Source organism: Mus caroli, chromosome 7, assembly GCF_900094665.2.
Source record: "Mus caroli chromosome 7, CAROLI_EIJ_v1.1, whole genome shotgun sequence".
Taxonomy (NCBI): Eukaryota; Metazoa; Chordata; class Mammalia; order Rodentia; family Muridae; genus Mus; species Mus caroli.
The window spans coordinates 99401431-99417369 of NC_034576.1; the positions used below are offsets into that span (position 1 = coordinate 99401431).

Sequence of the window (15939 nt, forward strand, 5' to 3'; positions counted from 1 at the left end):
GAGATGGCAATCAGATGTGACGGTGGCTATCCCAGGGCTTTGTGGACTGAAACACAATCCAGCACACTGGCTTATGTAAGCAGACTGGCTGTTGGGTGGGACCATCCTAAAGATCTATTTCTCTTAAAGGTCTGGCGACTTCCCTTCCCAAAACCACACATTTTTCCCTCTCAAGGTAAACTCCTCCTGCTCTGGATGATACCAGTGGCCCTGGGAGCTCCTGCTTCAGGATGCTCAGGAACTCATCTGTGTGTAAAGGGGGCCAAATCCCTCCCCAATCCTAGAATAACACAGCCCTTGCCAGTCAAACCCAGTGCAGCTAGGGCCAAAGTCAAGGACACCTGCTTTGAACCCCATTCCTCTCTTTTCCTTTCCATGTGACCCTGAAAAGTCTCACTAAGCCTCAGGTTCTAGGTCTGTAAACTGAGGTGGAAGCACTACCCACACACAAGAAGACCATGCCTAATCATAAGTCAAACCTCCATTCCTGAGCTGTCAGCATATGTGGGCAGGGAGCCACACAGGACTATGACCCCAAGTGGGCGCAAGAGTTTGTGTTTCCGTGAAAAAACTCCAGGAACCTTTTATTTCTTGTAGGAGCTAGACATCTAAAGTATTGGTGGGGGTAGAACATTTAGGGGTTTCTTGAGCTGGGAGTTAGGACACCTGTAACTCAGTCTCTGCCCTGCCACCACACTGACTTGTCTGGACTTAGGCTCAGGATGCATGTCTCCATGGTCTCTGCTCTGACACTGCACTGACTTGCGTGGGTTTAGGATCAGGGCACGTGTCTCCATGGTCTACATGATGAATGCCCAGGTTGGCATGCTATCAGAAGCACTTCCAGGAGATCCATCACTGTGTAGCTTGAGAAATTCTTCATCCTGCTCCACTGCCTGTCTGTCCTCTTATCCTCTGGCTCTGGGCTTTTAAGGGACGGTTGTCAGTTCTCTCCCCATTTAAACATGTTTCTATTCTATTTTAAATTGTAAAAGTTAAAACGGGGCTGGAGAGATGGCTCAGTCAGGCACTTACTTTCCAATTGTGAAGACATGGATGTGATCCCCAGAACCCGAATAAAAATTCGGGATGTGATAGCACTCACTATAATCCCACTATGAGACATGAATCCCTGGGGCTTACTGGCCAGCCAGCCTAGCCTAATTAGCCAGTGAGAGATCCTGTCTCAAAGAAAGAAAAAGATGAATGATGCCCAAGGTTATCCTCCAACCTTCACGTGCACTAGCGCACATTAACATCACATGTGAACATGCACACATGAACATGCATAGACACAGATTTAAAGTAAAAATATTTTGATCTAGGCACTTGAAATATCCTATCATTAGCATTTTGATCTTATTTGTTGGGCCTTTAAAACACACACACTTATTTGTTTATTTTTGGTAAGGTGCAGGCTAGACTCTCTAGAATATAGGCTGCTGTCAAACTCCCAAGCGTTCCCAGAAACCGGCTGTGCAGGAAGGCAGCAGAACTCTGCTCAGGTCCCCTGAGCCAACTCTGTGGGGTCTCCGCATGGTGGGTGATGTAGGATGAAGAGAGACCAAAAAATCCTTCTTAAAACAAGAGACTAAAGGAGATAATAATACGCTCCGCCGGCTGCTGTCTCTAGGCACTGACTGTGTGTCTGCCATATGCCAGGCAGGCCCCTCCTGCATGCCCTGAACCCAGCAACACAAAGCTCAGATCTGTTTAGTGAGTGCATGCATGTACTGGGCAATCCTCTCCTCTGGGCACATAGCAACAAGCTGGACATAAAGGACACCTGCCTTGCAGAATTGGAATTATAAGAGGAAGAAACATATTGTGCAGTGTTCTCCAACATCACTCTGTGAATGTGTGTGTGTGTGTGTGTGTGTGTGTGTGTGGTGTGTGTGGTGTGTGGTGTGTGTGTGTGTGTGTGTGTACTAAACCAATGCAAAAGGGTCAGTGAAGAGTGGCTGGGGATAAAGATGGGGAGCTATGGATCTGTAAGAAGTCATAGCTCTGGAGGGAGGTATGATCCAAGGGAATATTTACAGAACAATTCAGGCTTAGCTTGTTTGAGAGGAGCAAGGAAGCCAAATGTGTCTGTAGCCAGAAGTATGACTTCGGAGGAGCAATCCAAACCAGGGCTCATACGATCTGTGGGACTGGTCAGGCCTGGGGAGGGTTAAGGGCAGAGAGAGGATCTGTATATTTCACGTGTGATCACCCTTTGATAGATCCTCAGAGTGATGCAGATGGGGCCTCAATTCCGGATCTGCCTTGTCTCTCAGGCCTCCCATCAGCAGCACCACCTGCCTAGAGTAATGAAGTTTTCAACCCCTGCATACCTCCCAGGCACTGTAGGAGCCTCATGGCAGGAAATCCTGGTCATGGTGGGCTCAGGTTGTGCTTTCTGACCCTCCACAGAGCACAGCCCACTAGCGCCTCATTATCAATGTCCCAGCTACAAACCAGTGTCACTTCGTACGCCGCTGTCACTGGAATGTTGGGACCTCCAGATGGTGCTTTCTCTTAGGTTGAGGAGGTAACAGGCAAAAACCAGGCTGTGTAGAGTTCTGGAGCAGAAGCCCTGAGCTCTGGGCACTAACCAATCCCGCGCCAGGACAAACTCTGCCACCTGTTCACCATGTGAGATGACCTCAGAAAAGCTGCTCCTCTGTTGCAAGGGGAGATGACAGAGCTGGCCTGATAAGCGTGGGGGTGGGGGATAAATGTGAGTCACTCACAGAGCTCTAGAAGAGCAGACCGTGAGTGATGGCTACAGGTTAGGGTGACTGTTGCATTTAGTTAGCATCATCCCAACTGACCCCATGGCAACCATACTGTTATTATGCCCAGTGTATAGGAAGGAAGAGTAAGGGGAGTTAAGATCTGTACCCAAAGTCACACATCAGGAAGGTGGTATAAAAAAAATAAATAATAAAAACCTTACACCTGAATATTTTGTGTTAAGGCCTGGTAAGAGGCACAAAGGTTCCTTGGCAGGACTGGAACCTGGAGCCTGCTTTCTGACTTTTCTCCTCCCTCTAGTATGTCTTATCATGAGGCAGCAACAGTCCTGAAACTAGCTGGAGGGGGGAATCCAGAGCACTCAAGGGTGAATGGCATCACCTAGCAGGTACGGGTGAGGCCCATAAGGGCTAGGGTGGCTGTCTTCATTCTGGGGTATAGTCAGGTGAATGCATAAGTACTGTAATGCCACCACAGACAAAGAGCCCTTCCCTGTCTTCAGGGAACTGTCTTCCTCACTGATCAGTCACTGCCCTGATCTCACACACAGCTGAGGGATGGTGAGACCCTAACCAGGCTCCACATCAACAGGGACTTAGGAAAACTACAGCTTCTGGGCCCCATCTCAGTCCTGGGGCTCTGCTGGGCCCCATCTCAGTACACCAACTGAGTCCCTGGGGCTCTGCTGGGCCTGGGAGGTTTGCAACTCTCCAGAATGTTTCCCAGATGTTGCGTTAGTAAGTGTGGAATGAGTCAGGTAGAAGGGAGCATTGGGCTTTGGATCCAGATATCAAGTGCAAATCCTTGCTTCCAGCCTTGCTTCTGGTGCCCTTGGCGAGTCCCAGGAGAACATCCACATCCCAGTATCATCCTCTACTGTATTGGGATCACCCTGGCCTCCTTGCATAGCATCTGTTTTGAAAATAGATATAATGTACCCAGCCCACTGCTGGGGCACCTGCCGGTCCTGTTCAGTGAGAACTGTAGGTGGATGTCCACAGCTTCCAGCCACGCGGGTTTGTATGGAGAGCACTCCCTCCGAATGCTCTGTGCCAGGTGGATCCCTCGCACATGCGGCTTTGCACACTGACCTGCTGCCTGGAACCTTTGTCCCTGCTGGTCTCATGCACAGCTGCACCCAACAGCCACTCTCATTTGTTTCTCTACTGTCCCCTCCATGGATGCATGACTCATTGCTTCATTCATGTCTCCATGTGTGCGTAGAAACCTAGGCAAGCAGCCATTCCTAGGGACATTGCAGGACAACCTCATTGAGATGGACATTCTCAGCGCCTCCCGCCATGATGGGGCTTACAGTGACGGGTAGGTGGCACCCCTCCCCGTGCTCCTCCGTGTGTGTGCTCTCCCTGTCGCTCCTGCACTTGCATGCAGACCCCTGAGACCTTTCCCTGGGAACGCCTCGGGGAAGTGATGCCATGTTGCATGCACATCCCCAAGTCCATGTTCAACTTGCAAGTGTGTCCTTGAGATATCCCATCCCCCACCCCAGCATATTAACAGCAGTCTCGTTAATATGCAGCTCTCGGCATCTCATCGGCTGCCTTCACCATCCTGGAAACCATCTCACAAAACAATTTTTTTTTTCTTTAACACAGCACAGGCCCATATCTTATGTGGCCTTGAGTGTGTACGCTGTGGTCTGAATGTCTTCTACCCCAGGAGCGGTGGGTTTGTCCTAAGATTGCAGGGCTGTGTGGGATAAGTCATGCAGTCCACCCAAGCTTTGCACGAGTCCCCCCAAGGCCATGGTTCAGGCCACACTGGGCAGGATCTTTCAACACCTCCTTTGGCCACAACCATGCGCTTTGACCATACTCTGCTGTTTTCAAGACTGCAGCTGGGCTACAGGATGGGCTTGATAGCCTGTCCTCCACACAGCTATCACATGGGCTCTGCCTACAGCAGCCACGCCCCTAAGGCTGTGAGGGCATTCATACTAGCCATCCATTCATGGGCAGAACTTAGTAGTGAGCTCTTGGTTTCTACCCCAGAAAAATCCATTTAAAAAAGAAGGGCTTCCAATGCCTTATCAACATTCACTGGAATGCAGGTATTAGAGCAACAGGAAAAAAAAAAGTCCCAGTGGCCTCCAGGAGACTTTCAGGACTTTAGGCATCCCCCTAAGCTACTATAATGGCTTTAGAAAGCAGAGTTTATATCACAAGACCCAGCTCCACTGTTCCCAGGAAAAGGACTTCGGGGCAACCTCTGTTGAGTGGGTAGTGTCTTCGGCCTTGGGTGGGTATTCTTGTGGGTAGCACCGAGTGCTCTGTGGGAACGTGTCTTCTTGTGCCCCGTTTGTGGTCTGGTCTGTGACTCTTCCTGACCCTGTCACCTGCCCTGTGGTGATTCTCTTCTTTTCTCTCTCTCTCCAGGCTCCTCTGCATGCTCCTTCTGCGCCTCTATCCTGCAGGTTGGCCTGGGAGCCTGGTTAGCTGGCAGACCCTGACACCTTCCCACCTCTCTCCATCCACAGGCACTTCCTCTTCAAGCCCGGAGGCACCTCCCCGCTCTTCTGCACCACATCCCCAGGGTACCCCCTAACGTCTAGCACCGTGTACTCACCCCCACCCCGGCCCCTGCCCCGCAGCACCTTCTCCCGACCAGCCTTTAACCTCAAGAAGCCTTCCAAGTACTGCAACTGGAAGTGTGCAGCGCTGAGCGCCATCCTCATCTCAGCTACGCTCGTCATCCTGCTCGCATACTTTGTGGGTAAGCATTTCCTCCTCCCCCACAGCTCCCCATGGCTCCCATTTGGCCAGGGGCCACCAATCGAAGCAGCCAGGGCCGCCAAAGGCCCTGTACCAGCACCACAGTCATAGTGCACAGGCTGTACCAAGAAGCCTTGCACTGGTCTGGCCTGTGTCCACACCATAACGGCAGCTCTTCCAGGCTCTCCGCTCTCTCCTCTGAGGCTGGACTGGGAAGGAATATTAGGATCTGCCTTACATGTGTTGGTTCTCTAGCACTGAGGCACAAGGCAATGAGGACTCTGAGATAGTGGTCTGGGACATGAGTGTCCTAGATCAGAGCCGCTAAAATGAAATAACAACTTAGGAGGACTGGGCGCTAGGTTGCTCCATGTGACAAGGGTGAGAGGCAGGGAGGTAGAGAATTCTATGGGGAAAAAGAAACAACCAGGAAAGCTCCAGGTGAGTGTTAGGCAGGGTGGTTATAGAAACTGCCAGAAACTTCCATGATTATGAAACCACGTCTGAAGCCAAGGAAATTCTGCATGAGAAGCTGCAGGTCCCAGTTAGTGGAGAGCTGGCTGAGGGAGAAGCAAAGGCCAGAGCCACACTGCCTGGGAATTTTCTACCTAACCCCAGGGTACCTAAGAAAGACCTCAGTCCTGTGACTTGTAGTCCTGGCCAGCAGAGTGGATTCTATTTGGCATTCTTTGGACACATTTCTAGCAAAATCTGGTTTCCCACTTCTGATTCCTCTCTTTGGTCTTCTCCTGGGACAGAGATTAATCTGAGGAGCTGTGGACTCAGTGAGGATTCTCTGACCTCTGGGATAATAAGCCTCTTAAAAAAAATAAGGCATCTAAAGTGGGTTTGTTTTAGCTCTTGGTGAGCTGACGGTAGGTCATGGAAGCCTGAGAAAGCCATGAATCTAGGTTAAGGAGTTCAGAGAGAGTTCTGGAATCAAATAGGATTGTTTTCAGTATAAACTAGTAAATAAAAATAGAGCTGACCAGCAGAGGCCAAAGAAAGACAGAATACTTCCCTCTGCCAAGAAGAACCCTCTAGCAAGCTATCACCAGGGATGCAAAGGCAGCCTGTCTTAAGAGGTATTGCCTGCTATCATGAGTGATTAACAGAACATGTGCCATGACTTCTTTGGGCAATGGAAATATGTTTTGGACACAGATGGGGTTCAGGGGATGATGTGAACTGTAAGATCTCTCATGATCACCTTGGAGCAAACAGGAAGGACACCTTACTGTATGGACAATCAAAGAACCATTGAAGAGCTACCTATCAATATTTGTAGGCCACAGCTAGGTTGTAAGCCACAGTGATGCCAGAGCCATTAGAAAGTGGTTACAAAGAACTGGTCAGGAAAATCTGATGGCTTCAACTTAACTAATGACAATGTAGGAAAATCTGATGGCTTCAACTAAAATAATGACAGTATGGGCGTGGCAAGAAAGGAGGTGGATGTAAGATAACGTTAGGAGAATTTATGACTCCAATTAGAGGAAGTCAGTCCACTAATAGCAGTGCCCTGGCTAAGAGTAAATGGATGCTTCTGATAAGAAGCAGAAGGCTGGACTATAGCAACCACACCTAGAAAGATACCAAAGAGGCAAGCCTAGGCATTCTGCTTGTCATGTGGACAGACCTAGCAAGAGCTTGGGAAGAACCTCAGCACCAGACAGCCCTAAACTTTACTCTCAGCTCCCCCACACGGCAACTGGTGACCCCCTAACAGCTCCCTGATGGTTTCCCACAAGGGTGCCTACGAGGCTGGAGCTAAGCACGGCAGGTGAATGCACTGTAGGTATGGGGACCAGCCACCCTTTTCTTCAAGGGCTGGACATGGCAACCCTGGTACCCGGTCTCTTCCAGCTGATAAGGGCTGGAATGGGCATGCGTGCCGGGCCATCTTGCTTGGCCATAATTACAGACCATGATGACTAACTTGTAAGGAACTATCAATTATTAAAAATCAAATTAATTGTTTCAGCCAAGCACAAATATCCTTAACAAAGACTCTTTTCCAGCAGACCAACTGATCTAATCAACAGGCAAAAAAAGCACAGATATTTAATTAGATTTTTGATGAAAAATTGTGTTTAATTTCAAGTATAATCAATTATTAATTACAGTAATGAGTGAGTCTGACTGGGTTTACTAATTAACTCATTTAAAAATTATGAATAACCTTTTCATTTGTAATTATTTTCTACAGCCTATCAAATTCCAGATAAGAATTGCATCACCTTGCCAGCAGAGGGGGAGACAGATGCAAAGGGCAGGAAGACACGTTGCTTCTGCTAATACCTGCTCAGGGCAGCCATATCTGGGTGGTGATTCTGACAGATCTATTTGACATTCAGCCTCTGAGGTGGGAACTGTGCTGAGAAACGAGCAGCCAGTGACCTTTACGTTTCAGACATATTTACTGGTATTTTCATGGGAAAATAGAGAAATTGGAGTTAAGACTCCATGGAGACTTGCCTTTGGGCCATCTGCTCCTACTTTCCTCAGAACGCCTTATGTGGCTAAGGCAGAGTCTCCACGCCCCAGGGAAGACCTTGTCGGGGTCATGTGACGTCTTCAAAGAGGGAAGTGTAGCTCTCTTGCTGTTTACTTTAGACAGGTAACCATGCAGAGACAGGCAGCCACGAGGATGTGCTCACCCTACTTGACCCCTCTTGTTACGGTTTTTAGATCCTCACTGGTCTCCATTGGTTACCTTACCTTTCCTTTTCTAGAGAAGTCTGCTTGCAGAGCAACATGGAGACGCAAGCAGCTGATGCTGTGTAGACGATGCTTTATTCTCATAGCATCATGATTATTCTTAGAACATTTTGAGTAGAACAAATATACATGTAGTGTAGAAAAATGTCAGTGCCCACTGTCTGTCATTCCCAACATCACTTGCTGTTAGTGCCGAGTCTTCCTCGTGCCCCCTTTTACCCTAAACACCTCACTTATATTTTTCCATCAAAATCGCCTAACTCCAGTAGGTTAGGACTCCATTTGCAGATGATTCTGGGGCCCACGAAGCTTAAGTGACTCACTTAACTGTCCCATGATGTCACATTAGGCATGTAAGTCACCCAACCACAGGTATTCTGACACTTTTGAAAAATACTTTGACTCTTTCCAGCTCATGCTGTAGCTTTCCAATCTTGATATTCTGTTGTATCAGAAAAACAAAAACAAAAACAAAACAAAACACCAAACTTTAAACGTGGTCCTGGCATTGGGCCAAACCCAGTGCTGCTTCTCTCTGAACCTTCATAATGATTCTATGGAATCAGTGTTGGTTTTTGTTCATGGAGAATCTAAAGCTCATGACAACTTTCCAGGGTCCCACTGGTAGTAAATGACCTAGCCACCATTCATCCAAGACTTGAGATCTCTAAGAGCATGTGTGCCTCTAGGTGTGATGCCTCCTTTAGGTCCCACCTATGATCTTTATTCACAGGGTAAGGTTGGCTATGGTTCTTAACCTCTTGGGAACCTAGCTTCCCATTTCTGTATTGTTCTTATAGTGGGCACAGATGCCATGATTAGCCCATCTCACAGAAGAGGTAGCCATGAGTGACAAATGGCCCTTAAGAGCCTGGCTTCTGAAATTAGACCTGTAGCTTTAAGACCTCAGCTCCTCACCTACAAGTTTTGCCTCTTTAGTTTCTATGTTTGTAAAATGGAGGCCCAAGTGGTTGTATCACAGAGTTGTCATGAAATTCAAGGAAAAAAGTTTATACAGGGTACCTACCCTGCCCTACTCGCGAGCACGCACACACACACACACACACACACACACATGTACTCACTCATGCATACATGCTCACACACGCACGCCTATCACAGAGTGGACACCCAATGGAAGTTGCAGATTGTTAATACTTCTGTTGTGACCCCAAGGCAGAGAGTATCTACAGCTTTATCTTTTGAGAGAAAACCTGGTCCAATCTTATCTTGCTGCAACCTGCCAGCTTCCCAGCCTGCATTAGTCACTAGAACAGCTGAGAAAGCAAACAGGGCGCATGTCAGAGCACATTTGTAGGGATGTCTAGCTTTTCCAGGAGAGCAGCCACAAAAGGGAACCGTCATCTAAAATGTCCCCACCCCGTGTCTTTTCTCCAAGTAGGACAAAAGTTAATTTTGCTTCACTGACAGTTAACTGTATCTACGCGAAGCTGACAGCTTCTTTCACTTCCGAACACGGTGTAAAAGGCAGTAGATGAGCTGCAGATTGCGATCTTGAGGATGCTTCAAGCACCTATCTGGCCAGAGAGCCTGGGAAATAGGGATGGAGAAAGGCTTTCCATTTAAATGAAAGCCCCCAGAGCACCGTAGGATGCTTCTGGCTCTTCTATACCAAGTCTAAGCCCACCCTAAAGGGTGGGGTGAGTTCACTGTAATGTCTCTATGCAAGCATAGTGCTCCCTGGTAGTATAAGCCATTGAGTCTTGTTTCTACCTCTGCATACTAGAATGAGTAATAGAGTTGCTGCAGCTAGGCTAAGAAGCACAATGGTCAAGGAGACATTGCTTGCTGGTGGCCTTGGAAGAATGCCATTACAGCTCCTTGAACGTCAATTATCTCAGCCTGAGGTTTGATGGATATAGATGATCCCATTCAGCTCTTTCCAGTGAACAATCCCTTGCCTAGAGGAATTGTACCAGAAAATGTTGGAAAGTGTTGGTAGAGCTGCACTTGGGCGATGAGAGTCATTTGCAGAGAATGTGGCTCCTAAAGATCTGACACCTTACTATTTGTTAGTTGCTCTTCTCATCGCTATGGCAGAATACCTGACGATAGCAATTGAGGAGGGAAGAGTCGATCCCGGCTCATAATTTAAGAAGGGATACAGTTCATCATGGCACAGAAAGCATAACGACAAAAACATGGGGCAGATGGTTACATCTTCGACATAGTCAGAAAGCAGACAGTGAGCAGCAGGAAGTGGGATCAGGCTATGTACCCTCAAGCCCCACTCCCAATGACCCACTTCCTTTAGCAAGGGTCCAACTCTTAAAGGTCCGTAGCCTCCCAAGACAGTGCCACCAGCTGAGGATCAAGTGTTCAAAATAGTTTTGGGAGACATTCCTCATTCAGACTATGAACTGCCCTTCAGTGAAGCAGCCATGCCACAGGAAGGGACAGTAGACATCTCATCCTAAGAGCTGCAATACACATTTTCCATGGCCATGTATCTTGTCCAGAGCCCAGCACAAGGTAGCTGTGCTCACAGTGGCTTTATTGAAATTAAGGGCCTTACACAACGCTTAAGTCTGCTATGGGTAGCCTACATAGAAAGGTATGGGCCAAAGCATGGTAACAGAAATGTTCATTTCACCTCCTGGGATTCGGGTACAAATAAGATGGACACGAGAAGACTAGGAAAAGCATTAGGCTTGGAAGCTAGGGTAATCATAGCTCCTCCTCTATTCCTTATCCACATCTGGCAGCCTCCGGTCTCAGATGTCATTTGTTTCATGAGCACAGGCCTGCTACACTTGGGGCCTGGGTGTTATTAGTGAGCAGCTAGGAAAAAATGATTTTTTTTCCTCCTTCCTCTTCAGACTCCCATCAAGCCTTTTGGACAGAAGCCATAGGCTTAACTTTATAGCTCAAAGAGTGGGGGACAGGGAGGGGAGGCCTCCACAGAGCCTGCTCTCTCACAAGGAGGAAGAAGTGATGAAGATACAGGGTCCTGCACTGAAGCCTTTCTCTCTAGGATTGATGCTTCACACCCTTCTGTGGGAGTTGCAAACAGCAAGACATCTATGGGTTAGACTCTCTTCAGCTGACCTCAGACAAATATCTTCCAGCTCCCCAAAGGAAAGCTTAGAGACTGTCAAGTCAAAAACGCTGTTTTAGACAGCAAGCACTCACTCTGTGTAGTTCCAGAGGACAGAGTCAGGCATGGGGCGTAAAAAAAATGGTAGGAGCAGCTTAGGAGATGGTCCATTGGGTATAAGCATGGGGATTGGAATTTGGATCCCCAACATCCACAGAAAAATCCTGGCATAGTTGCACACTTGCCTGTAGCCCTAGTGCTGTGGGGAGGAGGAGACAGAGGGATCTCTGAGACTTGCTGGCCATCAGCCTACCTCCATGGTTGGTTAGAGACTCAGTCTCAAAGAAGAAAGGTGGGCAGTAGTAGAACATGACTCTGGCATCTGGACTAGGAGGAGGGTTAAGTGCCCAGACCCTGTAGACCACAGTCTTGTCTGTGTCATCCCTCCACAGAGACTAGCCTTCATTAAGCTCTCACTTTCCTACTTGTAAGGCAGGAATAAAAATGAACAAACAAGAAACTGGCTGAAATCATGACTCATGCAACATGTTTCAGCTCAGCATGAAAGAAAGTCTTGCAGCCTGCAGAGCTGCCCCACAATAGAACAGTTTGGGGGGTGATCTTCCTGGCAGTAAAATTACCAAGCAGTAGGTTGTTCTGCTTGCTTGCTTATCTGTGTGTTTGATTGTTCATTTGTTCTTAATTGGAGAATAATGTAATAAAGAAGCTAGATGCAAAAGCAAGTCACAGAGTGACTTTGAGTCACGGAGCAGCACGGCTGTGAGCTAATGTCACTGGGTCTTGATATTTCCCCAAGCGTGGGTGATTATCAGAGACTGGAGGCCAGGCTGCTGCTTAGGAAGTGTGGTCTTCGGCAGCAGGATGGTGGTGGTCAGGAGGCATGGGGATTTATGTCTTAATCTCACTTTCTCTCATCCCTCCTGTCTCTTGTTGATGGAACACAAGCAGCAGACAGAGCCCCAGGGAGCCACATAGAGGAACCTCATAGGACATACAGCAGGTGGAAGAGAATTCCAGGGTGGATGGACAGAATCAGCCTCCCATTTTTTTAGGATTCTCTCCCACAGCAATGCACAAGAGCTGCGACTACTAACCTCAGGTCCTAACACTAGCACAGAGATACCACTGCCACCCAGAAACGTCTCCCTCATCCTCACACCCACTCAGACTCAACGCCCTTGCTTCTTAAAGCAGTTGTTGCAATCTGATGAGCACCTAGAACACTTTGCCACTTTGTGAGCTCTGACAGGCAGGAGACCTGTCACCACCAATGTGAGCCAAGCACAGCACATTTCTGTCCTTCTAGAAAAGTCCCCCTGTCTTCATGGTCAGCTCCCTTCCCCACTCCCAGATCTCTGGAAGCTCCCCTTCCCTTCTCAGTCCAGGCACTATTTGTGAAAAGTATGGTAAAGATGGCATTAATTTACAGCTTTAAAATCAGTAATTACCTAAAATAATGCCCCATCTCTAAATGTTGAAGTGCTGAGAAAACACTAAGCTATGCTTCAGTATCTCCAGCTCCTGGAGCAGCAGAGACTCGTCTATGGAGGTGCAGTTCCTCTGGCACTGTCTGTCTGTCTGTCTGTCACTTGGTTTGGTTTGGTTTCTGTTTATCATCAGCCAGAACTTCACCCAAGTAGGCCAGGCTGGCTAGCTCGGAAGTTCCAGGGACCTGCTCATTTCCACGTTCGCAAGTGCTAGGATTACAAGTGTGTACAGTGAATGGATTTTTTTTTCTCTTTTTTCTTTTCTGAAACATGAGTTCTAAGGATGGGACTCTGAGAGTCTCTTGGAGTTTCTGTGTGCTGTGCCTGACTTTCCTTAGGTGCAGCAGCCACCGCCTTCGGATAGCAGGGTCTTTTCACAGGTTGATATTCTTTATCTCACAGGTCATTCTCATGTATGTGTTCTCCAGCATCACACAACTCCCTTCCTTGTCAGGGTCACTAGCTCTATTACATTCCTGCCATGACAACAACTGCCGTCCTCATTGGTTGTATATATGTCACTTTCATGATATTCTCATGTCCCTGCTGTTTCCTTCTTCCTGTCTCCATAATGGGATTGTTGGGTAATCAGTTACAGACAGGTCAGTGCTATAGGATAGGACTAATCCGGGGCCCCACTCGGGTATCCAGTTTCCTCACTGTTGGTAAACATGGAGATTTGTGTGAATCTTGGGTCACTGATATCAGTGAAAAATGTAGGTCACAGGGGACTCTGAGACCCAAAGTAGATAGCAGATCTTCATTCTAGAGGGTTCTATGTGCCACCTATTCTTACTCTCTCTTTGTTTTCAAGACTTTCACCCAAGCCAGGCATGGACATATACTATATACATGGTAGTATAGTATATATCCATATCCATACCCATACAAATACATAAACATATACATATACACATACATACATATAGTATATCTCACATATATAGTATACTACTATAATCCCAGTAACCAGGAGGCTGGTGTAAGACAGTGAGTTTAAAAGCGGCCTGAGCTACATAGCCAGACATTTTCTCAACAAACTCAAATTAAAAACATCTCTACTTAAATGTCATTATTCAAGGAAGAGTTTGACACTCACACTAGGCCAGCAACTTAGTTATATGTCTTCCTGTAGCCTGTGGTCATGTCCACAGTCACATCTAAATCACGGTGACACTGAATGGTGACTATTCATCTCCACCACTGGGCTGCGTGCACCATGGAGAGACAAACGGTTCCCATCAAGCTGGGCTGCCAACACAACCTCTTATGTCCAGGTTCAGCATGTGTCCGGCCAGGTTCTTGGCAGAAAGATAGAAGGAAAAACACTGAGGCTAGAACCAGCAGACACCACATGGGGTGGGAGGGACAAGGAAGGAAAGACTAGAGGTTCCAAAGCTTTTCATGCATCTAAGGCCCAAAGTCTAGATCCCATGGGAGTGAAAAATGCCTGCTGGAAATGGGGATGGGGGAGGGACCAGAGGTGAGGACCAGAGGTGGCTCTGTGGGACCTGCGGGACCCATGCCTTAGTCTGTTCCTGGTTACTGTGCAATTTTATGCAAAAACCCTGCTCTTGATGAACCTCTTTCTCCCGACCTGCGGATGCAGTTAGCAAGCTATTCGGGGGAATAAAGTGACTTGCTGGCACATAGTACTTACTTGTAATAGCAAAGACAGTCTGTCACCATAGCAGGCAGGACACATTGAATCTATGGGCAATGCAGCTCCTGAGTATGGAAATGTCCCAAGGAAGACAGACTCACGTTTATGGGTGCATTCACTTTTAATAACAGCAACCCAGACAATCAAGCCACGTGGAGAGGCAGCATGGGAATGGTGAGCAGGAGGCAGCCATAGCTGCATCTCAGGATGCTCCTGCAACCCCCCCCCCCCCAATGAATGCAGAAAAGCTGTGGTTTTACAGATTTCTAGAGTTCTTAGAAAGAATTTTTTCTTTCAGTCTTGTTTTTGTTCTGGAGTTGCTACTGTGTGGTCACATAATTTAAGTCCACATAAACGGGAGAGACTGGTCTCACTGGTGGCCTTTCTTTCACTTTGTGGCATCTGTAATGGTAAAGTCAGTCCTATCAGGGTGTCACATAGGATGCTGGGGTCTAGGACAGGGCTTGGAAGGAGAGATCAGCTGCTCTTCACGCAGGCAGCAGAGAAGAATGGGGGAGAGAGGGAAGCAGTGGTTGTAAGCACACTGTGCTTTTTCTTCCACTCTGTTTTCTCATCTCAGTAAAACAGGAAGGCCATATACAGCCTTCCCTTCTAAGGACAGCAATACAGTCTTCCAGTCAAAGTGGACTTCTGGTCCATTGGACCTGCATCCCAGGACCCTGCTTTTAAAGTCAGTATTGATTTCCTTCCTTCCTTCCTTCCTTCCTTCCTTCCTTCCTTCCTTCCTTCCTTCCTTCCTCTCTCTCTCTCTCTCTCTCTCTCCCCCCATGTGGTGTGTGTGTGTGTGTGTGTGTGTGTGTGTGTGTGTGTGTTGAGGGGGTATGCACACATATGTATGGGTATGTGAGCACATGGGGGCCAGAAGACAACCTTATTCTTCCTCAGGCACCATCCATCTTTTTTTGAGATAGCATTTCTCACTGGTCTAGGACTCATCAAAGAGACTAGGTTGGTACCCAGCAAGCTGGAGCTGCCCATCTCCATCTGCTCAGTGCTGAAATGACAAGAGGTAGCTGCCTGGAGTTTTGTTTTGTTTGGTCTGGTTTGGTTTTTGTTTTGGGGTTTTTTTTTGGGGGGGGGGTTGTGAGTTCTAGAAATCAAACTCCAAAAACTTGTGCTTCCAAGCAAGCACTTTGATGAGTCATCTCCCAGCTTTTCTCTTTGCTAATTTTTCAGTTGATATCTAAGAGGTATTTTGAGCCATGGATGAGATAGCATCCGTGAAAAGTCTAGTCTAGCCCAAGGCCCCCCAGGGCTTTGAGGGCATTCAGATCTCACTCTCCTGCAGCTGGGTGTCCAGAAACTTAAGCCTCCCAGGTTCCATACCCTGGGACTGTCTCTGGCTTTTGGTAACCTGGGATTAGTAAGTGGGTCATCCCACACTCAGTGAGGAGTAGCACTGACCCATCCGCTTCACTGCATCCTCCTGGGCTGTGATCGACAGAGCTGGATGTGCTGTTTAATGCCTTGAGTCATCCAGGGGTTCTAGAGAACCAG

At 47.8% G+C, this 15939-nt stretch overlaps 1 protein-coding gene across 3 annotated transcripts in view; it reads left to right on the top strand.

Annotated features, from left to right (window-relative positions):
• Positions 1 to 15939, top strand: part of Tenm4 (teneurin transmembrane protein 4) — a 699747-nt gene that overhangs the window by 485431 nt on the left and 198377 nt on the right. For 2 of the 3 annotated variants that reach the window (XM_029479436.1, XM_029479435.1), the window contains 2 exons: positions 3964 to 4062; positions 5237 to 5472. In XM_029479436.1, coding sequence (XP_029335296.1) covers positions 3964 to 4062; positions 5237 to 5472 — 335 coding nt within the window. The remainder of the gene's footprint in view (positions 1 to 3963; positions 4063 to 5236; positions 5473 to 15939) is intronic. The other variant, XM_021166324.2, reaches the window with a different exon arrangement.